Here is a 25,984-nt window from a genome sequence, read left to right as displayed (position 1 = left end):
AGTATTTAAATTGTTAATTGTTCTCCATATGTATGTCCATATATGGTGGTGAGACACTGTGTGTCACGCCGCTGCGGTGAATATTTCTACTATACCTAAATTAATTAGAAATGTTATTTATTAACACTAATAACAAGTTCCCTATTTTACACAAATAGCCCCTACTCTTGGTAGCATCCATGTTTCTGCCACTTTAGGACTTAAAAGCACAGGAACGTACCAAAGTGGAAGTAACGACATCCTATCTTGAAACTGGGTCCTTCCGAGGAGCACTTGAATGCACCATCCCTTGTCCCCACAAACAAATAAAATTTTGTCACATGACCGCACGGAAGTACTGACGAACTACAGAAAACAAGATGGCATCACACCCGGGAGGAGGCGACCAAGGTACTTGCTAGCATCAGCAATGTTACACAATTAAATTGTCTGTGACATTGTCGTCAACAGTGCGGTAGTCGTAGACAGTCTGACAAGTTAACAATCAACGCTTGTTTTGTGGTTGTAGCTTGTTTATTTGCCAGCAGTAACATTGGCTGAACTGAAGTTAGCAAGATAGCTAACCTAAACGTTAGCTAGCCCTACGCTAACTGGCGGCTGGCACTTACTGCGTCTTAATAGATAGTTTCGTTAGCTGCCTAGATAGCTATACAAGGGTGAGTTAGCAAATATTATTGAACGAAACCAACGTAGTGGTAACAGGGGGCAACCTCGTTCAATCTCTACAGTGTCAAAGTTCAAGATAAGACATATGTCCGATATTATAAGTGGAGTGTCAAGGGACCTGTAGTCCCAATATTGACTAACTTCGGCTAATTAATTTAGCCTAATTAACTTAGCTAACAAGTTCAGACTAGAGTGCGGACAGCGTGTGCTGCCATTGTACACATTGTACTGCAAATGCCTCTCACATGTGAATTTTACATTCAAAACAGTGGATACCAAAAGTAAAGCAGTTGGTTAATTCTACATTATAGACCAATATTCAACGAAGATATTGTGTTTCTTATTAATTTAAGGCAGTTTAGCGTAAAGTATGGCTTTAAATTCAGATTAATTTGACAATAAATTTACAGTTACACCAGCACACATCCTTTATTTTTTTATTTATTTCTAATAGGTTGTAGGCGTTAATGTTGTCCGCTATGCTCCAATATGAAAACTATTATTTATTTCTTTATTTAATTTTAAGTGTATTTTTATACTTTTGTTATTCATAAGTATTAGAAATACAAAGTCAGATGATATCATTTGGGTGTTTATGTAAACTGTATTAGTTTTATAGTGTATTTCTGTTGTTTTATTGTTAAAGGTTGCAAAACAAAAGTGCCAACATTCAAGCCTGTCTCAAGAACTTGGACTAGAAAACTTTAATTTGTTTCTCAAGACTCAAGAATTTTACCACGTGACTTTGTCGTCATTATTTTACCTGTGAGCTGTTTTAACTGCTCTTTAACGGGTAATTTTATACGTATATACTATATTTAATAGGTGATGAAAATCCCTTGATTTTTTTCTTGTTTGTGTAGCACTTGGTAATTCTTTTTGGAAAATACAGTATAAGTAGTTATTATTTTCATTATTATTTGGATGATTTGACACTGGGCTTTTGTCTTTCAGGAAATTCTAAAGATCAGATACTGGAAGTAGGAGCTGTTTTGTTAAAAGAGTGAGTATACTGTGGCATCCCGCTTCTCATAATTGAAATGGACAAAGAGTTAGGTCATACTTTATTATAATCTGTTGGTGTCTCCCTTTGTAGTTTCATCTATGAGCGAGTTCGGCGACATGGAGACAGCAATACTACAGTCACCAGGGCACAGCTGGGTGGAGGAGAGCTGTGTGATCCAAACCACAAAAGGCTTGCCCAGTGCCTGCAGCAGATTGGAGATGAGCTGGATGGAAACATGGAGCTCCAAAGGTGGGCTACCTGTCCAAGTCCACATCGTGCCTTCAAACAGTTTAATGCACATAAAATAGGTTGGAGATGCATGAAACTTCGCTCAAATAGAGCCTGGCTGAGCAATTTTTCAAGCAAGCGACAAGTTGCTCAGCCTGTTTGCTGGTGCACGGAGCAGGTTTGGACGTCCTCGTTTAGGAAAACAGAAGCAATCAGCTGTTGACTCACTCGCTCGCATGGTCTCCATTTAGGAAGTGGTGTGAGCTTTGACAGCTGTGCCCTTTAGTGTTGTAATGGTTGCAAGCTGGATATTGGATGAATCTCAAACAGTGATTAAGTTTGAGTTGAAGTATATGCATTTAACAGTTTTAATGCATACCTGCTGCCCAATCAGATTTTATGATGATGATGATGATGATGATGTTTAGAGTACTGGTTAGAGCTGCTGTAAATGAACTTGGTACTGTAATCCGGGTCATCAAAATAAGTCTCAGTCTAAAACAACTGAGCTCACCAGCTAGCCCTAAAATGATCAAATTTTATTAGCAATAACTGTATAATTAGCTTGTCCCTAATTGCGATTTTTTTCACAGGATGATAAACGATTCTTCACTCAGTCCAACACAAGACATGTTTATGAAAGTGGCCATTGAGATCTTTTCAGATGGAAAGTTCAACTGGGGCAGGGTGGTTGCACTGTTCTACTTTGCCTGTCGACTCGTCATCAAGGTGAGCCTAGCAGCTCTGTTGTTCCTCATTATAAAAACAAGACAAAGCGAGCCATATCTTTATTGTGTAATTATGATTGAATAACAAAGATCATAAATCTGAAACTTCTTCCACACACGCCTTCTCTCAGGCTCTTGTGACAAAAGTTCCTGATATCATCAGAACAATAATCAGCTGGACCATGGACTACCTCCGGGAACACGTGATCAACTGGATCAGGGAGCAAGGTGGCTGGGTAAGGAGTCTGCTATCAAATGCAGTTGTTTCAGACCACAGATTCGCATCAAGAACATTTGAAACTTGTGCCAGTGTGAAATGTTCTGAAAACCTGCCACTTTACACCAGAACAACTAGATGAGATGGTGTATCATCTCCATTATAATTTTGTGCTTCAGCTCTAACTGTCCCTGCTGTTCAGGCTTTTTTTGTAGCTTAATATAATTTGTTGTGTCTGAAAATATAAATGAGCACAACAATAGTGAGCTACTCACCACAGTTGCATTTCTAGTGTTGATTGAACAGCGAAAACACAAAAGGTTACAAAGTGTAGGTCTGTTTATTAGCAAGAATAGGAACCTTTGCCTTTACTAACCCTAGCCAAGTGTTCTCTGCCCTTAAACCCTTTTAAGACATTATAAACATTAGTTTGCACAAGGTGCACAATGAAGAAACGATGCGTACAAATGTTGTGAAAGTTTAAATCAAGGGTTCCCTTCCAGATGTGATCAAGAGACACAGCATGGTGAGTGAGCGCTGGCAGCGAGAAAGCCAGTGACTCAGAAATAAAATGTTTTTTCTGACCGATTCACAGCGGTTATTTTCAAAGCACAAATAAAAACACCAGAAAGGCCGCTGCAAAACCCCTGATTGTTTCTGAATGTGGTCTAAATCCTTGCACCGTACAGCCACAGCTGTTCGTTAAACAAAGTGATGAGGTGATCCTCTTGTTGCTCTGTCCAAAACCCCGCCATTAGTGACAGTTTACTGACTTTGCTTGAGCTGATTGGCTGTTGAAACGGGAGACGTTCTAATGCTGCGTTTGAGACGACTTCAGAAGTCGGATTTTCCCAGTTGAAATGTCCAACCTCTGACCTCAAAACCTCCCAGGAGCAAGACGCCAAAAATAAACAAAAAGCATGGCTGACACTGACAAATTGATATCTTTCGTATAGTTTAGTGTATAGTATGCATTGTTTAAGGCTTCAATGGGTGCTGCCATTGTTGTGTGACATCAGACAACTGCTTCTTCATGAAGTCGGGGTAGATGGATTTGCTCTGAGTTCACAATTAGGAACTCCTACTCTGTGTGACGTCCAATTGTACTTTTTCCAGTGGGAAGTGGGAAAATTTCTACCTCCAGCATTGTCTGGAACGCAGCTGGGACAGGCCAGTTGTGAAATGGTTTCGTTTTTTGTTTTTTATGTGAACCTTTGGCCTGAACCGGCCTTCTCTTCCTGAGTGCTCGTATGAAACATGCTAATTTTTGTGTCTGTTTATGATTTTTAGGAGGGCATTCGTTCCCACTTCGGCACACCCACATGGCAGACGGTGGGAGTTTTCTTGGCTGGTGTTCTCACCACTGTTCTAGTCATTCGCAAGATGTGAGGGGTTTGTGAAGAGCAGACACGTGAAAGAAGGGAGGAAGCTACGACTGAGGGAAATGTGGACTGGAACAAAAACATGAAGGAACAACTGAAAGAGAACAGAAAGAAATAAAGGCAGAGTGACCAAGATGGATGAACTGCTTGTGATTGGACACGAAGAGCTACTCTTCGTTTCTGCCTCCCTTTTGTTTTCAAGGATTGGGAGTTGGACTGAAGGCACTAACGTCGTACCCATGACTCACACAGGAAGTGAGCGTTGCGTGATTAAATGCACGAAATGTCGGGGGTGGAGAGTTTGTCAGACTTGAATGGGAGAATGCATTTTAAGTAATTTATTTTTTACTTATCAAAAAAAAAGAGTCACTGCATTCTGTTTTCTGCCCTAAAAGATATATGGACTGAAATTTAGTTTCATTTCTGCATTATTTTTTCATTGTAGCTTTATTTTTGTTCCAGTCAGACTGCTTTTTTGATCTTCCCACTCTCCATCCATTTCATAATGGTGTCTGTATGCTAGGGAATCCATCTTCATATGTATTTGTGAGTGTTTACTGGTGTAAATCTGTAATGATCTGCTGGCAATGAACGTGGTGGAAAGTGGTCACATCCCATTAAGTTTTAAAGAGTCACTTTTGCAAACGATATTTGGACTCAAACAACTCATTTCTCAAAAAGTAATTAATTAAAGTGCCACAGCAGGGACTTGAGTTTACATAATCACATGGTTAAAAAGTCACATGATCTCAGCCGCTGAATCTAAATTCCTGTCTTTTGTAACGTGTAATTATATGCTGCCTTTGGGCCTTTTACCAGCATTGTGACCTTAATGTGGCTCCCACTTAAAAACAAATCCTGCCTATTTTGTTTTTGTCTGTCTTTCGACTGGAGCCACATGTGACGGACTGATGTTTCCTGTGGTCAGTGGAAGATGTTGCACTGCAGACACAGAAAGCACTGGATTGCTCACAGATGCTTACCTCACTTCACACATATTCAAAGTACTGTATTTTTATGTGAGTAATTCAAACTGCAATCTTATCTACATGGCAAATGGCTTTTTATACATTTTTCCTTGTTTGTCAGTGCCTTGGTGTTTCTTTTCTTTTTTTTTTTTTTACTATGAAATCACTTTGATATTCTCGAATTTTCACATTTTTCTATCACATTTGTAAGGCTGAATTAGTTTCCAATCTCCCTGAAAATCTTTTTTGCGGTGACTTTGTATGTTGTTATGGAAAATAAATCTTTAAACTCTTTGGTGTTTATGGATATGTATAATTAGTGTAGTAATGAGGATTATATTCAACGGGCTTGAAGCGGTACCACTGAAAAATGAATCTGATTATTAAACTCGATTAAACCACTGGTCGCACTTTATTTTACAGTACACTAATAAGACATAAGGAGGGGTAATTTTGTAGTACGGAGTACAAACAAAGTAGGACAAAACAATAAATAATATGTACTTTATAGACAGTAAACAAACAGCTATACCCCAATTGGAGACCATTCACCTGATTGTACACTAATGAGCCATACTTAGTATTAAATTAGAGAAAAACTATAAATATGTTCTATATTAAACAGTATTAAACTCTAATACAAGTATTGGGGTACTTACTTAATGTTGTGCTGTAAACTAAAGAGTGTTGTTTCCGAGTGAGAATCAAGCAAGTCAAGTCAAACAAAATTGTGATGATATCTGCTACGTTTCCATGTCAAAATCAGTTAGCAGACAGTGGTCATGAAAAGTCCTGTGTTATTTTCATCATTAAAAGCCTCCTCATTGATGAACAATCGAGAATATTGCCCCCCTCTGTGATAGATGCTTTGAGTGTTGGCCTCTGCTGGCCTGACTTCAGTCATGGGACTCACGTTCCCCACCTCTGCTTGTTAGGTCTCATTCGTGTACCAGAATGACCACAAAGGATAATTTTTTCACCATTTTACGACATTTTTATAGACTGAACAACTTATCACTTACTTGAGAAAATGATCAGCAGATCAATCAATAATGAAATAATCATTAGTTACAGCCCTATTTTGGAATAATGGGTTGTCAAAACAGTTACATGGCACCAAGTTTCAGTTTGTCTGATGAACTTACTTGTAGAGACAACTACATTCCCACCAACTTTAGCTGCACTTTGTGTTAATTTTAGCATGCTAACATGCTAAACTGAACAGATGGTGAACATGGTAAACATTAAACTTTAGCATCAGCATATTAGTATGATTATTGTTAGCATATTAGCATGCTAACATAGGATTTAGCTCAAATAACTGAAGTGTGAGGTAATGGAAGCATTGAAGCATTGGATAATGAATCATAATTTGTGCTCAGAAAATCATGTGACAATCAGGCACTAACTGGTAACCTGTTTGTTAGATATTGATATTACTGCCTGTGCACAAAAACAAAATATGGCCTGAGGACAAAACCAGAGGAAAGATCACTACAACCACTGAGTATCAACCTTCAGGACTCATGAATATCCTCTGGAAATGTCACGGAAACCCAAGCGGTACTTTACTTTTAAAGTAACTTTGAGGAAGACAGCTTTTAAATTATAGATCCAGTGGATTTTTGGATCACCTGACTGTGATCTGATTTATCCCAGATTGTTGTTAAAACTTTGGTGTTACAGTACGACATAACTTGTTGTTATAACATGTTTCACTCAATAACATATCTTATATTGTTAAAACATTAAACTTCTCTGTGACATTTATTTTGCTATAATGTGCATGTTAGAACATGATAAATAGTATATTGTTAATATACTATGTTAATACTCTGACTTTTAATAATACTGTGTTAATATGAAAAGTTTCTTGTTATAAGGTAATAAGTTTGTATGCCTTAATAACCTAAAAATACCTTGTTATAACAATAAACTTTTCATTCAAACGTTACATTGATCTGTTTTCTTTTTCTGGTGGGTTAGACTCAGAAATGGCAATTAAGTCTGATTTCATCATCACTGTGTGTGATTGTGAACAAATCAATATGGACTTGAGTGTGAATAAGAGATCAATAATGTTTCATAAACCATTTAATGAGTCTGGAGAAAAGGTACAACATTTAAACATCACAGTGGTCAAAAACCTCAGTGCTTTGACAGAGTAATGAGCACTTAAAAGACAAGAAGCAACATCACAGTCCACTTGTAACATTTTAAACATGAGACACATTTGCTACAAAGGCAGTTTTGGAAGTCTGATGAAAGCCTGGTCCTCAAACACGGAGACAATTCAACATAAGGCCACATGTACAATGGTCGCGATGACACTGCAGCTGACGGCAGGAGACAGCTGCGGCCTCTATCTGGTCTCCAGCACTCCGTCTCTGATCCTCCACCTCCAGGCGGAGCTGAAGTCTGGAGCAGGAACACAGCAGAGCTCCAGGCCGGACTCCTGCACCTCCTCGTCGTGAGCAACCTGCTGACCCTGCTGGGTCTCCAGGGTGAAGACTCGCTCAGAGATCTGAAAAGAAGACAGACATAAGCATTGAACAAATTCTAAACGCTTAAACGGACTGACTTGAGCGTTGAGCCTGTTCGCCCTCACCTGATCACTGATTCCAGTGGCGATATGGCCCACCTTCACCCGGCGCGTCTCTCTGATGTGGATGCTTCTCCTGTTGAAGTCTCTGATGCAGACGTCCACCCCTGGACCAACCACAGAGCAGAGAGACAACACATGGCATAAGGGATTTTACAAGCTGGTAAAGAACTTTCATATGATTGGTCTGTGTGGACAAAAGTAGTAGGGTTTCCACAACAAAAGTGTTTAACGTACTGGACACTGTGACAGGCATTAAGAATAATGATAAAGAAATAGTCAGTCTTGTCACTGATGGTCTTGTTTGCTTATGTGGGTCATATAGAGGCATCAGAATTTATTGAGACTGTTTCATCATCTGTTTGTATGAGACTTCAAAAGAAGACAGATGTTAATGTTTTATCTCACCTTCAAAGCAGCAGGGTGGTGGCAGCTGTGTGTGACTCAGCAGATCCACACTGAAAACCTGCACATCTGGCTGACTGCTGTAGGAGAAGACACCGGAGCTGAAGTCGTCTGCTGGGCTCAACGACCAGCGGCCAGAGTCCTGGAATAAAAAAAAAAAAAAAAAAGAGGAACCGTACTTGGTTAATACTTTTAGCCAAAACAGATGAGCAACAATTAAACTCTGTATAAATGGAAATATCTTGAGTGTTTGGACAGGTTGCATTTTTATTTATATACTATTGGAATATACTGGATCTTTTCCCACACGTTCTACCATTTCCTCCTGCTCTAATTTTCACTTTCCATGTTTTTAACCTCATTAAATATTCTTATACACATCCAATCAATCTCTCCTTATTGACTTACTTTAAGGCAGATAAGTGCATGATTGCAAGTTTCAGTGTGTAAGATTTAAGGGGATTTCTTAGCAGAATATGTCAGAAATGGACATTTATTTTCATTGTTAATTTATCTGTTCAGTATTTTCTCAATAAATCAATTCATCGTTTGGTCTATAAAATGTCATGCTTTATTAGAAATAAGGGTTCCAAAAAGGTTCTATGTGAGGGGAGAGAGAAGAATGACAGAACCCCTACAGAGGCTTCTAGGTGGAACCATGAAACCATAGAAGGGTTCTCTGCAGAACCTCACACGGGTGGTACTGGATGAACCCTTTCTTATCTCATCTACCAGTTATCAATTTCAGTCCAACCACTTTCCTTATGCAAGTGTTTAGTGAATTAGTGATGTACATAATTGTGAAATTGCAGTTACCTTTTTGTCCCACGGTTCCCAGTTGGAATACGGGTCACTGCTGAGACACGACAGGAGCTGTTCCTGCATCTCAGCAGAGTGAAGCTGGGACAGACTGCTCAGGTAGAAATCTGCACAAAAGCAAGAAAACAATGAGTAGAGTCCAAACATTTAACACATAAAAAATAAATAAAAACAATAAGCAGAATACTGAAAGAAACGTCACCTCGCTCCAGTTTGCTCAGCTCCAGATCAGGCACAGTAGTAATCTTGTTGCCCCTCTTGTGGTTTGGCTCAGAGATCAGCGTCTGTGGGCAGAAAGGTGTGCCTCGCTTTGACTCTGCCTCCTTCTCGTCATCATCATCGCGCCGCAGTTCCTCTGTCTTCCTCCCTGCTGTGATCACTTTCTCAACGGATTCATGATGTTCCTCCTCATCCTCAAAGTCGATGCTGCTGTTGATGAGGTGCATGGAGTCCGGAGGTTTGTCGGCAAAATACAGGGGCTCTGTGTAGGGTCCCTTCACAGGGCTGCTGAGTCCTCCCACTGCGAGCACCACAAACACAATAATGTATTAAAACTGGGTTACAACAAATAAATACTAATTTAAAGCTAGTACAAGGAGTTTTAATTGGTTATGAAACAGTCTCAATTGATTACTGATGTCTCTATGCTCTCTCTGTATTTTTAAAAGGTAATCAAATACTTATCTTTTTAATCTGGCTTAATTTTTAATGGGAAGCACTGTGGGGTGCATATATGTATGAAAAGGTGCAAAATAAAGCCGGGTTGAGTTGAGTATTCCACCAGAATACATCTGTAGCTATATATAGTCACCTTCTTTCAGAGCTCTAGCTGTTTTTTCTTTGAGATCAGACGCTGATGCTCTCTTGGCTGGATCCTTCTGAAGTCCTGCCTTCATAACTTCAGCTGTGAGAGGACTACAGTCAGGTGGGATCTCTCTCAGAGGCGGAGGCTCATTAGCGATCTGTAATCATCACAACAAGGATGAAAGTCTGATGTGAATACAATGAAAGAAGAGCGGACTGAACATGTGGGGTGTTTGTGTGTCACTGTTAAGTATACCTTCAGGTAAAGTCTACAGGTGTAGTATCTCGTCCAAGGTTGACACCCGTTGAGCATGTGCAGTAACATACAGCAGCTGCTCCACACATCTGCTTTGGCTCCGCGGGGTTCCCCTTTTACAATCTCAGGGGCCATGTGGGTCTCTGAGCCCTTCATTTCTGCATTGAATTAAATTAAGAAAACAATTAATTAAGACACGGATGTGGATAAATTACCCTTCTTCTTAACTGAATCGCTTAAGTTACACAGTATTTACCTTTGGACCCACTCAGGCTCTGTCCCTGATTGTCAAGTCTCTCTGCGTGTCCAAAGTCACACAGGAAGGTGTCTCTACCGTCCTCCGACATCAACACATTATCAGCTGTGGGAAACAAGCAGAGCCAATGATCGGTGTTAATTTTACCGATGATAATTTTGATAAAAAGTATTCATTGATGTCCTTTTTATTTCATGACTAAATCCTGGCAAAAACGTAAATGGAAAAATATCAGAAATTCTGTTTGGGTGGACAACGTCAGTGAGATCACAGTAATTAACTATCTCAAAGCACTAATACATCAAACAAGCTTAAAAGAACTGTATTTCTCATCTTCACTAGAAGCTTTTCATGTCAGACAAAAAGCCAACCAAAGCAAAGCAAAGAAAAGAAAAGAAAAGAAAAGAAAAGAAAAGAAAAGAAAATGTTCTGAATTAAGATTGAGTGCCTTGTGGCTTAAATATGTGCAGAAAAAGCACAACAGACAAGTGAAAAGAAACTGTCCCGCAGTGTCTGTCAAGGTAAATATCAGTTATGTAAGTTGATTAATTCTGTTTTAGGCCTAAAGTTAATAATAAAAAATTCTGTGTGGATTCAGGGTGCGTTCCCATGTTCGGTTAACAAACTGTTCAATTTAACAGAGCCCAGCTCACAGTATATGTCTAATAAAAAAGTAATTTTTAGTTCTTAAGACTCATTAACTGACACAAACTCATTCAGCCAACATTTAATATAATTCTGTATTAATTTTGACTCCATGTAAAGTGAACGAATGTGATGTTTCCCAGATAATGCTTGTCTGCTTTAACAACGCAGTTTACACACTTCAACTGAATGTAACATGACGCAGGAGGCCTCAGTAATGTATGAAAGGTCTGTTTTATCAGGTTATAAACATTATCAGATTCTGATAACCCATGATGACGCATCAGACTTGATGACTGCATTCATTCTTATTTGATATTATATAGGAAACAAAGTGTCAGTAACACTTTCTCAGCAGGTTCACTTGCAGAGTCAGGCAAGTGGGTCAGAAAACTACTTGCCCAAAGTCAACTTTGACCTGCACCTGTACAAATTGTTTTATTTATTAGCGGTTATCAAATAACAACAAAGACAAAAGTTAAGCTGCAATTTCTATAAAATGTCAGAAAATAGTGAAAAATGTCCATCCTAGTTTCTCAAAGACCAAGGTGATGTCTTTTAATGTCTTGTTTGTCATCTTAAAACCCAAAGATTTTCAGTTTAATATGATCACAAAGAGAGAAGGACTGAAAACAGCATTTTCTGCCATTTTTGCATGGAGCATTACTTTAACAATGAAGCGACCATCAAAAACAGTTTAATAGTTCAGTTCTTAAAGCGAGTTGCCAGATTTACTTGCTGACATGAAATTTTACTTTCCCCGGGCCAGCTGACAATCATTATTGTTGAGCTTTGCTCAGCTAAGATGACCTTGACACACAGTTCAAGGTATGTTTACTTCTCATTGGAATTTTAACAGCCCCTTCAGCAAAATCCATTAAATTACCATGAAATTGATTAAGAAAATTCTGACTAAAATGATGACTGGCTAAAACAAAACAACAAACAAGATTAAAATGTGACTCTAGCAGCTAAAACTGAAACTCAATTTTAAAAATTCCTGTCAAAATGAACCCTGTCAACAGTCCGCTGCTTTAATCGTGACCCTGCTCAGTGAACTCAATGGCACTTTGTTGCTTTCCCTGACTTGTGCAGTTTGGTTTATGGATGACATAATTAGAAACAGGGCAGCTGTACAGACACAAACCAGTCTACAGACAAAGGAGCAGCATAAAAGGAACATATGAAGTCACCGAGGGACAGCTGCTGCAGAAAACACTTTAATATGGAATGAATGTGGAGCGTAGAAACAAACAGGCAGCAGATAAAGAGATTTGGCTTCACTGCCTTACTGCTTTTCCAGAGGCATAACAGACACCAGGTGGCGCCTGAGCTGCAGCAGCACAATAAAGCTGTTTGTCTCTCCTCAACCTTTAACTCTTTTTCTTGCTCTTCCTCTAACTTACTTCTTTTTTGTTTTTCTCTTTCCTTCTTTTTTATACTTCTTCAAACTTTATTTTCATCTTCTGCTTTCTGTCTTTCTTGCACTTCTCTTTCGTCTCTCACTAACAACTTCCTGCTCCCCGTCCCATCCCCCCTCTCTCTCTGTTTCGTTCTCCCTTTCTTTCTTGCTCTCCTGATTCTCTGCACATGCGCCCTTTCTAAAGAGCAGCGGTGAGTCACACTGTGGGAAATTCCCAGCCCTTCGTTTTCTCTGTGGTAGTCTGGTTTCACAACACAGGTGCTAAGGATCCAATCTACGCCGTATCTATGACACTTGTGTTCCACACAACAGCTGCACAAAGACACACAATCCTCTGATGAGAACTAATTAGAAATCTGACTTACTCTCTCTCGCTGTATGTTTTTGTTTTCCACAACAAGTAAAAGTCAAGCTGACACATTTAGTTTTTCTGATATTACTGTTGTGCCACTTTGATCTGTACAATTACTGCTATTAATGTTCATCTTGAAAGTGCTGTTCAGGACTGATGCCAATATCTGATGTCTGTGTTTTGGTGTAATTACTGTTGTTACTATTTTAGTCTTAACATTTACAGTCATATTTTAGATAATTGTATAAAAACAACATTTATACAACATTAATATAAAAAATGGCAAGAAAATAAATAAAATAAAGTTCAAATTCTTTGATTCCAGCTTGTGAAATGTGAATATTTTCTGGTTCCTTTACTTCTTTATGAGAACTGAATATCTTTGGGTTGTGGGCAACACATATGAAGACATCATCCTGGACTTTGGGGAACATTGATCAACATTTTTCACAATTTTCTAACATTTTACAGACCAAACAACTAATCAATTGATTAAGAAACTAATGAGAGAGACCACACAACAGAAATAATGCTACCTGGTCTGATGTGTAATTTGAGCTCCAACTGTCTTGTTTATTAACTTCTGTACTTCTGTATTGTCAAAGTTATCTGATATTTTGATTGTTTTGACTTTAATTTTGGGCTAGAGTCAGTCTTTGTTCGTTGTTGTGTTATGTCTAATTTTATGTGGAACCCACGAAGATTAGCAACTGCTGTTGTGAAAGCTAATGGGGATGTGAAAAATAGTCGAGAATAAACAATGAAGAGATAAACCTTTTGTTTTCACCCACGTTTTCAAGAAAAAAAGGAACAAAATCTGCTTCTTGTTTTGCTTGAGTTGCATTTCTCTTGTGCTCCTATGATAACTTTCTTGAATTAACTATAGTGTGTTCAGGACAAACTGAAATATAAGTACATGTCTTCTTATGTCTTAATAAAACTGTTGGATGTAAGTTGCAACTTTGGTGGTTAATATGTCCACTATGTTTTTACACAAATATCTGTACTGTCTACTCCTTACGTTTTCAGAACAGGCTTATTACTTAAGTTTTAAAGCATTTATGGTGAATTATTGATCCTTTTTTTGTTATTTGGTGCCTTCCAAACATCAAGAGTGATTTCAACCTAAATGAATGGGACAGTAACACATAAAAAATATGATTCCAGACAGAGAGGGAGACTTGATTGTAGAGAAAAGGTGACATTCAGTTCACTTTGTACAGAAGCAGCCGGCACAAATGTCCTTCAGAGGACTTTTAACTTTTATAGTTTTAGTATATTTTAGAGTGTGTACTTTTTCACTTTTATTTGAGTAAAGATGCTTGAATACAGGCTGTTTGCTACCTCTTAAGATGAAACAGACAGAGAAACTGTGATGTTTAACTACTGCAAATTTATGAAAAAGAAACTGGCAGAACATCCCTATATATAACGTACCTTTAATGTCTAGATGCACAACCTTTTTCTTCACTAAGTACTCCAGTGCTGTTAAGACTTGCGAGTGGTAGTGGAGACTTAGGTCTTCTGGCAGTCGGCCACGCTCTGCTATCAGCTGGCCCAGTGAGCCTGAAATAACAGGTAAGGTCAGACCAGGATAAAGACAATATATTGTTAATATTTTCTGATACACAGTATATTATTCAATTATTCCTTCTATCTGATGACAAAGAAAAAGCATGAGATATGTCATTGTGTTTATCAAGCAGGCATCTCCATCTGTAATTTGGACCATAACACTTCAAGGAAGCTCTACAGTCATTTCTGGCATCCCAGAACCACCCACTTCCACATCTCGACACTGATCACATCCGTATTTCTGTCATCTTCATTATCCACTTGCTGCACCTACCTACTGTGTACTTAATTCATCACATCTCAACCGACAATTTCCAACCTCACCCTCCATCTCAACCGCAGCAGCGAATTCTGACAGAATTGTGTGTGTCAAAGGCAGAACGGAGGCTTGTTTACCAGATTTGCGGTCCATGAAGAGGACGACATTAGGCCCCTCTCTGACCACTCCAAAGAGTTCCACCACACGAGGAGATCTGAGGGTACTCCACGCACCCACCTCCTCACTGCTGAACCTCTTCAGGGCGATCTGTGACGATGGAAAAACACGGTGAGCACACTTTGAAACCAGGCAGTGGAAAAAAAAACAAAAAGTGAGATATGCTCTGCGTTACCTTTTTCACAGCGAATTTGAAGCCCGTGTTGACATCTTGAGCACAGTGCACTTCACCGTAGGAGCCTTCCTTGATAAACTCTGAGAGGACGTACTCCCTCCCTTCCTTGTATTCAGAGTCCACAGGCTGGATTTTCTGATAGAATAAGAGAGACAAGTTAGTTTGGTGGAATTTTGAACAAAGATAGTAAGTAGACTGACGTGAAGCAGAACGTACTTCATTGTAAAAGATTATCCCCTCAACGCTGTCAGAACCAGCTGAGAGCTCGTCTTCCTCATCTCTCACATCCCTCTTCACATCTTTGAAAAAGGGCTCCGCGTAGCATGGATCCCCCTGACTGACGCTGCCCCTGAGGCCAGCAAGGGCCAGCGAGCAGGTTCCCAGACTGCTGAGGCAGGAGGAGGAGTCGCTGTCCTGCCCATAGGAGTGGACACTGGAGAGTGGGCCGCAGACCAGGTCCCTCCAGTTCAGAGGAGAGCAGCTGGAGCCGGTGATGTAGATCTGTCGGCCATAGAGAGACGGCCCTCTGTCCTGCTCGTCTGAGCTTTCAACGCTGCTACAGCAAGAAGTGTTGAGGTCGCTTATCCCTCCGAGAGACGACTCCTCCTACAGGAGACAAGTTAACAGCATTTACATTCTCAATCTGTAAATGTACGCATTATCCTTACGTAAATTAAATAGACAATTTTACTCGCTTACACTGAGTTTCCAGTTCTTTCTGCCCCCGTACTTGTTTCATTCTATAATATTTACTTGGTCTTTCTGAGTAAGTTTTTGGTGGTAATGTCTGTTTCCTAAGTAAACTTAGCTTGTTAGAATTTAGAGTGCAGGTGTCTTTGCTCAGGGGCTGAATCTTCAAGGCCATGAGAGGCAGCTTTGTCTGAATTCGGTGATTCACTTCCACAACACAGGAAAACTAATATTTACACGGGACTGTCTTGAGATCAAGCCTCCGACTGCCTAAGAATGTGGCAATTTATCCTTGAAGATGATTCACAAGGAAACTGCCGCGAGCATGCTCGTGTCTTTTAAGAACACCAGTACGACTGCCACCTTATTAATGACCTCTTTGTCAAAGTGCGTAAAGAAGCTGACTCTTGAACCTATTTTCTGCATTCCTGGAATACAATCAGCAGCACTGAACCTTTGGAAGCTGTAAGTCTCTGGTTCAAAGATGAGACATTTAATATATCCATATATAACGTGGACTGAGATCTAATGTACATTTCTGTGTAGGTCTGTGCTTAATATACCATTATGTCTTCATTATGTCTGGATTACTCCTGCTAAATGCAATTCTATTAACCTTCTGTCTTTTTTTTCTTTAACTTTTTTTGGTTTGCTTTTTTGTAAATATGGAGAATGTGTTTTGTGTTGAGTGTAAGATGGAAAAGAGTGTATGTATTCCTGCCTTTAAGTTGTAATTGTTTAACCCCCAGAAATCAATAAATATACTCTTGAAAAAAGTATTTAATGTACCAAACTACATCTTAATGGTTTTTGATATCTTTTTCATGTGTAAGAGTCAGTGAGATGCGAAGGATAACCAAAGTTCTTACCAGGATCTGAACCAGAGAACTTCCACTCTCTTGTTCGGGGACTCCAGAAGGCATTCGATGTCTGAGTCGCGGCTGCTTCTCTTTCTTCTTCTCGAGTTTTTTCTTCCCCTTGCGCTTCTGTCTCTTCCTGGTCTTCTTTCTTGAGGCGAGCTGCGCTGGTGAGCTGCTCGGCTCCTGGACGGAGGCTGTGGTTGGGCACGCCACATTGTTGGGCTCGGAGACGAGACTGAAGCAGAAGTACGGCAACAATGTAAACTCCAGACATGACATTAAACAATTAGTGTAGCCTCTGTAAACAAATGTGAGGTGTGAAATGCAGAGGCAAATGTTGCCATGGTTACGTCATACCTGCTGTAGCAGTTAGGGGAGGGAACAAAGGCAGAACAGGATGGACTGAACTGTTGACTGTCCTGGGTTTCACCTGTGGAGAGCACACAGTTTAAGTTTCTGTCCACTCACAGATATCTGATTTACTATTAAACAAAAATCAAAAGGGCATAATTACATTCAGCCTGGGCGATGAAGGTTGAGGTTTTCAGTGGCATTTCTCCCACTTGCTCTGCAGTTCCACGTGTCAGGAGCTTATTTATTAATGGGTTTAAGCCTATGTATCCCATCTTGCTGTCCTTTCCCTCTTCTTCCTCCTCCTCTGTCTCCTGGTCCGCAGCTGAGCAGGATGGGTATGACCCCTTCAGCTCAGCCTGGGATGACCCAGAGAATGGTGATGTTGAGTTGAAAATCCTTTGCCTCACCGCCATTTCATCTGTTGGATCTGCAGTGAGAGAACATCATAAGCAACTGATAAGTGCTCTCACAATAGCTGCACATGTCAAATAAGTACCCTAATATGCGCAATAATAACTGATCATGCAGCACTTTTCTCAAATCTTGATGTAATTTTTTGTGAAACACAAAAACTAATCAAATACTGTACGTTAATGTAGTCGGATGACTACATGCTAGCTGCGTTTCATTCGCCAAACTTTTCAAAATAACAAACAGTTCACAATGGGCTGATTCTTATGGGACTGCAATTAGTCACTCAATTGGGCTAATCGTTTGGACAATAAAAATGCCCTTTTTCAATTTCCCACAACCCAAATGGACATCTTGAAATGTCATGTTTTGTCCGGACAGCAAATTAAAACTGAAACATATTTGGTTGACTATAGCGTATGTCAAAGAAAACCATCAAATCCTTACAGAGGAGAAGCTGGAGGGAGCAAATAAACTAAAGTGATTGTTTGATTATCAGAATTGTTGCCACTTAATTTTCATTAAGCTAATCAATCAATCAGACTAATCTCTGCAGTTCTACTTTATAATCATTTATATTTCACAGTGAAAATGCAACAGCAATACATTTGTCCTCTTTACAAACTGCACTTTCAACTGATCATTACACTAAAACTGATTTAGTTGAACTCAGTGTGTTACTGCATCATGTCTCTACAGTAAATCACAAGGTTCACAATCATCAGTGCCTGACCTTTATCAATGTTGTGAAGTTCAGTGCTTGCAAAAGCTGTTTCCTCATAATGTAATGGAGGACTTTTTTACTATCTGCCTATGTGAAAGTGATGGTTCCTAAAAAAATAAAAGAAAAGAAAAACTATGTAACAACTAAATACTTTTCAGTTTTAAATAGCTTTTATTTATTTATTTTGTTTGATTCTTAATCTAGGCGTAGTTCTTGATGTTATGTTTGTTTATTTTTTACCACCAGTCTCACTTCTAGGATCATCAGTTTTCAGGATTTGAAAAAGTTACTCTCTTGTTCCATGTAGGTGGCCCCCTGTGGCCACCAAGTTTAATCCCCATGCTGTGAGCCTACGCAAAAGGACCGAGACTACTACTACTAAGTCTGGGTTTACTGAGCCATCCTTTCAAAAGCATCAGAAAAACAAAAGGCGGATTATGAAAACACAAAATGGCAACAAGATTTTGGGAGTAGCAGGAGTCTTGCTTTGTTCTTAGATCTGACATATCTAAGGACGAAATGTTCTATGGTATGAACCACCATTCTCCTCAGTCAGCTGAGAAGTCTAACTTGTTTTTCACAGAAAACAATGCCTTTGGAATTCACAATTCACAGGGAGAATGGACAACACAGTGTCACAGTTGAGGAAGGCTGTGTTAAATTATATTTGAGCCACCAAAAATGTATTTTGGCCACTAAATTTAGGGGTTTGGCAGACTGTGAGGCCAGGGCTTAAAACTACTATTGTCTATCCTTGAATTGTAATCAAATGAAGAAGAAGAACTCACTTGATTTCTTGATTCAATTTAAGTGGAAATGTTCCCTCCTGTAAAATCTATATATCTTTGCAACAGAAATATGCACACACTTCAATGCAACAATGACAGACTTTCAACTGTGGTTATATAGACATTAATCTGCTTCTCCAGCTTGTTTAACATATTTGATTTTGTCAAGTACATTCAGGGTCACAATGATCACTTGATCAGCAACAAACCGAAACTTTGAAAGTTTGCGGTGGGCAGATGAGACAGGAAACTCAACCCTGGCCTTGTTTTGGCAGTTGCAACTGTGTCTCTGAATGCCTGCACTCTAGTTTCAGTGAGAGGAAGTCAACTACAGCACATGAGGTAGTAAAGATCAGCATGATTCACTACTTATGGCTTGAAGGTTATAATCGTCTAAATATGTGTGACTGTAAAATCAGCACACTCAGAGAGACTCTCCTCTTCTCAGCACTGAATATATGCATTAAATGCAGTTTAAAAAGCACAAAGTGAGAAGTGGACTATAGTTGCAGCATGTTGCATCAGTGTGTCCATTATACTTAACAGCAGCTTCTCTCTGTCACTCAGCTTTTGACTCTTTCTGCACAAATACAATATACATATTCATGACAGAGTTTAGGTCAGGATTAATCGTGAGATCTGGACTAAAACAGTCGCATGGTTTCCAAAAACTTTCCCCCACTAATTTTTGCATGTTATTGTTCAAGACAACATTTTAAACAAGTAATACTAAAGAAAAACTGACATTAAACTGTAGTGAAATATCATTAAAAGCTGTTAAAGTTCAGTAACGTCATTACCTTGTCTGCCGACTTCATGCACTGCACGACTATCTAGAACAAAGCAATTCAACTGTCACTTCCTTCTTAAGACGCTGCACCGGTGCTACGAGAGCACAGTGCAACACCCCACCCATATGAATTTACGTTGAAAGGAAGTAGAGAAAAACCCACTGCAATAAACACAACCACAAAAACAACTCTGTGTACGTGTGAGGCAGAGGGGCGTGTAGACATACCAACAGATGCCAGTCTGAACTGCTCTCTGTGTCCTGTGTGTCCGCTCTGAATAACCTGACATCTACATTAGTGAAGCTGTTCGTCTGCCTCGTCCTTCATGTTCTGATTCTCAGTAACGTCTCAGCTCAGGCTCTGCTCTCTGCTCTGTTTGATGCTGGCTCTCAGCCAACCGGGGGGAGGAGCAGCCTGACAATGACTTATGGGAAATGCATCTCCACTTCCCCATATTCCCCCCTCCCTCCACTCCCTCCAACAGGGCTGGCTTGCTTGCTCTTCCCTCTGACTAGATTAAAGGATAACATGTTTGGTTATGCTTTTGATGATCGACTGTGAACTATGGACTCACGAAAACAGAACATAAGCTCTCTGTGGCCAACGCCTGACAAGATACACTCAAGTTTTACGCTCAGGGTTATTAATAATGAATGTGATCATTACCACTTATCATCAAAGTTAATTTAAACCAGAATATGGATCAATAAAATGTTTGCTCATGAAGCCAACAACACAACAGTTCAGTCACATTTCTAACTGCGTAATTAGAGTTTCTGAACTTCTGTGAAAATATAGTTTTAAGACCTTTCATGTGCTCTAATATCCTCATGAAAATGTGACTTGAAGCCAGCTTATGTTTATGAGTCACATGTCATCTCACATACATGTCTTGTTCTAAAGATTAAAATCAACAACAACAACAGAGTTGTTTTTTAACAGCAAACGTCTGTCGGTCAACACGTGACAATCTGATGTCCAGTGTTCCTACACTTTTTCCAAAGTCAAATTTACACATTGCTCTTCTAAAGTATTTTAAAAGTGTATTTTCAAGTCTTTATAACATCTTACAGCTGTGGTAAATTACATAGTAATATACATATCTGTACTCAAAGTGATTTCACTTCCTCATAATATGAAATCAGATATTATTGTGCTATGACTAACCAAAATTATGTTTCATGATAGAATTCTATAGAAGTGTCATGTTTCAAAAATGTGTCGCCTGTCTGTAAGTAGACCTGCCTGTAACAAATTATTTCCATTATTGATTAATCTGCCAATCATTTTCATGATTAATCACTTAGTTTTGGTCCATAAAATGTCTGAAAATTTTGATCACTGCTTCCCAAAGCCCTGGGTGACATCCTCACATGTCTTGTTTTATCCACAACCTTAAGATGCTCACGTTACTCTTATAGAGGACTACAAACACCAGGAAATGCTCCCGTTTCAGAAGGTGAAATCACAGAATTTGGACACTGTTTCTTAAAATTGTCTCAAAACAATTTATCGATTATCAAAATAGTAGTGTTTTGCTGCTATCTAATGATGGCCCTTAGTGTAACGTTAGCTTAATCAAAAAAATCCCAAATTTGATGTAGTTAAAAACTGCACGTTACTATTTCAAACAGTTTCAAGTGCTTCATCCAATGTCTAATCACTTTTAAAACCTGTGGTGTTTTCAAGGATTTACAGTATCCATACAAACCCTGGATATCCGATATTGTGAGGAAAATATCTGTTACCAAAAAGAATTTTTCACTTGAAATGTGTGATGTCTTCTGCTTTTATCTGAAATAATCTCATATCTTAGCAGCAAAACAACTCATACAAAAACCACCAGAGAACACAGGAAATTCAAAATACCACTTTAGAGGCTCCGCCATGAACAAAAAAAAAAAAGCTAAATGCAAAGTGCAAAGGTGTAAAGGAAACTGTTTGTTGTCCTGGCAACAATATTTGACTGACAAACTGTCAGTATTATTTTCTCAATTAACTGTTTGGTTCAACAATTAGTCAATCAACGGAAAAAAATAATCTGAAACAGTTCTGATAGTTGATTAGACTTAATCATTTAATACATTTTTTTGGCAAACGTTCACTGGTATAGACGAAGTCTCTCCAATCTGAATATTTTCTGGTTTCCCTAGTCTTTTTTGGCAATAAATTCAATATTCTGGGTTTTATACTATTGCTTGGCCAAAACAAGAAATTTTTAAGATGTCACCTTGGGAAATTGTGAGATTTTTTTTTTGCCATATGCTGGCATTCTAAGGTAAAGACCAAGTGATTAATGAAGAAAATAGTAAGTAGAATAACCAGTTTAGCTTGGTCCATGAAATGTCAGAAAAACAAAACGCCCATCTCAATTTCCTAAAGCTGCAACATCTGCAGATGGCTTATTTGGTCTTACTGACGGTCAAAAACTCAAGGGTATTAAACTTAAAATGATATAAAACAAATAAAAGCCGCGAGCCCTCACAATTGAGAACCTGGAACCAATGAATGTTTGGCATTTTTACAAGAAAAGGTTAGCAAGTAAAAAAAGTAATCGACTGAATCGTTGATTTTTTTCAGTTCTAAATGTAATACAATACAACAACAACAGCTTTCTACTTTACAACCAAGCTAAACCCACACCTTTCTGACAGCGTCAACAGTGACTGAACACTAAAAGCTTCACAGAGAGAGGATTTATTATGGGCTGTTGCATTGGATTACATCAGATTGTACAGGTGTACCTAATAAACTTGTAACTGAGAGTACACACACATCAACCTTAAATCTAAAATATTAAGTTGTCCATTACAATGTACTTTTGCAGAGGATTCCTGAGCTAAACTCCACATACAGTCAGTGGCTATACTGAGCCGACTCCTGCTGTACACCCACACAGATTAATGAAATTCCAAAGTCTTTAGTAAGGACAGTGAAAAGGGACTCAACCTGAAGTCGGCCACATACACACAGCCAAGCATTCCTAAAGGAAAACTGCTTCTCGGGAAAATGTCCCAGTCTTGGACTAACACACATGTCCAGAACATTTGAGAAACCATATGCATGCTTTTTCTAACCTCCTTTCTCCTTTTACTTCATCATAAGTAACTACAATGTAGAAACATGTTTTTACAGTAAAGAACAATAAATAACTCCATGGCAAAACTCAGCAATTTTAGGGAGTTCTCTTCCCAATATTTCCTGCAAATTTTCATTCAACAGATGATGTTTCTGTACATTCAATGACTAGTATGTAGGACTTAGTGGCATCTAGTGGCGATCTTGCAGATCACAAACACCTCATCTCACTCTCCCTGTAGCACAGGGGTCAGCAACCTGCATGTCTGCAGGCACATGCAGCTCTTTTGACCCTCTACAGTGACTCCCTTTGACTTAAACAATTTTTTTATTTGCTTGTTTCTTTTTACAACATTTTAATTTTCATTTATCACTGTTGCAGGCCTAAAGATTTGATTGTTACATTTTCCAATTGTAAAAATGTGTAGCCTAACCTCTTCTGTGAAAGAAGACCAATAAAATATCCTCTCCAATATCACTACGGTGAATGCCAGGATATTCTGCCAAATGGCATTTTTTACATGGAGAAACGATCGGAAACACAAACTGACACACTTGGCACAAAATTCACATAACACTGAGCAATGGTGAAGCAGTAACACTGCATAACTTCTAATCTTGCGCGCATTTTATTGTATGCTATATTAGACTACACAGTCTAGTCTGATATAGCTACCTATTTATTGAACTAATTCGTGTTGTAGAACTGTGCAGCAGTGGTGCAATCGCTTGAACGTAGTGACCAAATTTTCAGATGTTTAATATATCAACCAGGCACAAAAGAGATGATAATGACATAACATTTGATATACTAATACTGGACAACATCAAACGGAGAGAACAGTACACCTAGGCTAATTTTTTAGACAAAATGATTCAAAATTACACCTTTTACTTGTTTTCTTATGTATTATGTACATAATGTATGCATTATTACATATGCCTCACAATGATGATGTGCACTTATGTATTATATATACTGCATATTCTGTATAAAGAATATCAGCCATTATACTGACTTTTTTACTCCCTAATATCAGTATCAAAAGTGGCCCCAAAAATCCAGTATTGGTCAGTTGGGCCTTAAAGAATACATCATCATACTTTGTTTATTATATTATGGATTAATAATCATAATATTAATATTTTCACAATATTTCCATCTGAAATGTAGTTGAGTAGACGTTGTAAGCAGAAAAAAAAACAACTCAAATACTCAAGTAAAGTACGAGAACCTCAAAATTGTACTTCATTACTTCCCACCTCTGGTGTATCATGGCTCTGAAAGTAGTGTTTCTACTTACTGTTAAGCCTCTTTTACTTACTGATTATGGGTTCGTTTTCTTAACGGTAACACAAATAGATTATAAGACGTCTACGACAAACAATAACAATAGGCAGGAACAACGGAAAAAAGTACAAGCCGGAGAACAACAGTTGTTTTAATCATAGACATCTGGCTTCAACAGGCGTAGCGCGGTTTTGAAAAACTTTGGTGACCTGTACAGCCAAAGTTACAGTAACAGCCGCCCGACGCTGCCTTCACTTGCGCCCACCTTTGCTGTTATTAACTACCATTACAATCTGGTCAAATATAACCACAGAAACATAGCACTGTATCTCTCGTTAGGTGTTTGAATTTGTACGTGCTCTCAGGGTACTAAACTAACTTCCTTCCAGCCACATTCACCGACATTTCACACAAGCTAGCTAAAACTGAGACGGACATGTTTTAGCCATTCGTTGAGAAGCCAAACTTTTGATATAAGAAATCTTTATCTCGAAAGAAAGCAGAGAAGCCTGAGGTCTAAAAACTTGTACACTAGTTAAACAGTTAAATTTGATTAGAAACGTACAGTAGAGTCTTCACTTACCGACCCTCCACTTTGTAGGCGTCGGCCGATGGCGACCAGCTCGATGTGTAACTCGCTACTTCCTGTTATTAATGTAAAAGCAGTTAGACATTATGTTCCCTTAATTTTCAAAAACTGTGCTCACAACGTAGAAATACAAGTTATTCTTGGCACTGTTATCAATATTTGTTGGATGTTTTACATCTTTTATCGCTGCTTGCGCTCCAGTAATGTTGCATTTCTTCATAAGTGACCGCTCTGCTTTTAATTTGAAACTGAACGTGTGCACTTCCTGTGTGCGCCTGTTTTTAATTTGACACAGATTATGATTAGTTCCGCCAGGCCCTCTTGTCAAATCTCTCATGTACAAACACAATATGACACCTCACAACTATTTTATATGGCATAACAAGAGATTTTACACAAACACAAATCTAATCTCATGGAATATTGGTTTCACAGTATCAGTTATTTAATAGAGATGGTCTTCTCTGCATCTCTTGAAAAGAGTTTTTGTCAGAATAAAATTCTGTGACACCTGGAGTTCCTCATCAGTATAATATGTATTTTTTCTTTATTTTTTTTTCTTAACTTCGATCCAATGCCATCCTCCTGTTTACCTTCAAGTTTGTATGTATTAGCCTTCTTGCTGTTCCTATAATTAATCCTTTCTATAAATAAAGTTAGACTGTCCAAAAAGTTTTACTGAAGTGTTTAGATAATTCTATCTATCTGCACATCTACAGTAGTACACCTCTTCTGAATTGTGTTATCTGCACTGACACAGATTCACCACCGGACAGAGTCTTAAACTACTGACTAAAGGCATTTCTGTTTCAGTGCCATACAGCACATATTATTGTCTATGTTTACATGTAACATTACAGGCTGCATGATGTGAAATCTAAGGTAATTACACTACAGTAAAATGCAATCTTTTACATTCAGTGCTTTCACAAAGATGCCAGTGAATTGTTTAGCTGATGAATGATGCTCATCAGGATGGCATATTAGCACCAGCCACCAGCCTAAAGTTAATTTCCCACTCTGATGCTCATACCCAGTGATTCTGAAATGTAAAAGGCATTCACACAAGTACAACTTTTGATAATGGCATACATGGTTGGTTTAAGGGCTAAAATTTTAACAGTTTTTTTTTATGTGTCCAAAGTTTGAACAAAAAGTAGACACATGGACACAGTAAACCTATATAATGTAGTGACCCTGATTATAAACTGTCTTTGTTTAGCTATAGTGCATAAGTTTGAACAACACAGTGGCATGAACACAGGACTAAAATACATCTACACCTTACTTCAATATGCACATACTGTAAATTGTTTGTTGGACTCATTATGCTTTACCTTAAAGCAACACAGTACCATAATGGTAAATGATGGAAAGAGACAGTTACTGTATAAAACAAACTGAATACAATTTATTGAAGAACCAATGGAAAATATTCAACTGCCTCACCAGTACTACAGGTCTT

General features: G+C 38.6%; 2 protein-coding genes across 4 annotated transcripts; one reads left to right on the top strand and one right to left on the bottom strand.

Annotated features, from left to right (window-relative positions):
- The first annotated feature begins 288 nt into the window (after positions 1-288).
- Positions 289-5,596, top strand: baxa (BCL2 associated X, apoptosis regulator a). The gene is made up of 6 exons (XM_084743332.1): positions 289-390; positions 1,621-1,669; positions 1,763-1,921; positions 2,494-2,629; positions 2,760-2,864; positions 4,136-5,596. The coding sequence occupies exons 1-6, from the start codon at positions 360-362 to the stop codon at positions 4,232-4,234; spliced, it is 579 nt and encodes a 192-aa protein (XP_084599458.1). The 5' UTR covers positions 289-359; the 3' UTR covers positions 4,235-5,596.
- A 1,675-nt stretch (positions 5,597-7,271) lies between these two features.
- On the bottom strand, positions 7,272-24,671 carry map3k14a (mitogen-activated protein kinase kinase kinase 14a). 3 transcript variants are annotated; one of them, XM_084744082.1, is made up of 16 exons: positions 24,514-24,671; positions 17,008-17,274; positions 16,851-16,923; positions 16,503-16,728; positions 15,160-15,549; positions 14,944-15,078; positions 14,729-14,858; positions 14,195-14,323; positions 10,338-10,442; positions 10,082-10,239; positions 9,833-9,983; positions 9,224-9,541; positions 9,019-9,128; positions 8,206-8,344; positions 7,804-7,904; positions 7,272-7,719 (listed from the first exon to the last, which is right to left on the bottom strand). In XM_084744082.1, the coding sequence occupies exons 2-16, from the start codon at positions 17,258-17,260 to the stop codon at positions 7,558-7,560; spliced, it is 2,580 nt and encodes an 859-aa protein (XP_084600208.1). In that variant the 5' UTR covers positions 17,261-17,274; positions 24,514-24,671; the 3' UTR covers positions 7,272-7,557. The 3 variants fall into 3 exon arrangements, with proteins under 3 accessions (XP_084600208.1, XP_084600206.1, XP_084600209.1); XM_084744080.1 differs by lacking the exon at positions 24,514-24,671 and adding an exon at positions 19,789-19,944; XM_084744083.1 differs by lacking the exon at positions 24,514-24,671 and adding an exon at positions 19,571-19,707.
- Between the last annotated feature and the right edge of the window lie 1,313 nt (positions 24,672-25,984).

The sequence above is a fragment of the Lutjanus erythropterus genome, chromosome 19, assembly GCF_056507025.1.
Source record: "Lutjanus erythropterus isolate fLutEry1 chromosome 19, fLutEry1.hap2, whole genome shotgun sequence".
In the NCBI taxonomy this organism is placed as follows: Eukaryota; Metazoa; Chordata; class Actinopteri; order Lutjaniformes; family Lutjanidae; genus Lutjanus; species Lutjanus erythropterus.
Note: the sequence above shows the minus strand (reverse complement) of the source record. Positions and strands in the feature narration are given on the sequence as shown.

Coding starts and splice junctions, on each gene's coding strand:
- baxa (XM_084743332.1), top strand. CDS start 360: ATGGCATCACACCCGGGAGGAGGCGACCAAG. Junction 1,922..2,493: donor GGAAACATGGAGCTCCAAAG/GTGGGCTACCTG, acceptor TTTTTTTCACAG/GATGATAAACGATTCTTCAC. Junction 2,630..2,759: donor CCTGTCGACTCGTCATCAAG/GTGAGCCTAGCA, acceptor GCCTTCTCTCAG/GCTCTTGTGACAAAAGTTCC.
- map3k14a (XM_084744082.1), bottom strand. CDS start 17,260: ATGGCGGTGAGGCAAAGGATTTTCAACTCAACATCACCATTCTCTGGG. Junction 16,924..17,007: donor CTTCATCGCCCAGGCTGAAT/GTAATTATGCCC, acceptor TGCTCTCCACAG/GTGAAACCCAGGACAGTCAA. Junction 10,443..14,194: donor TGTGCATCTAGACATTAAAG/GTACGTTATATA, acceptor TGTTTCCCACAG/CTGATAATGTGTTGATGTCG.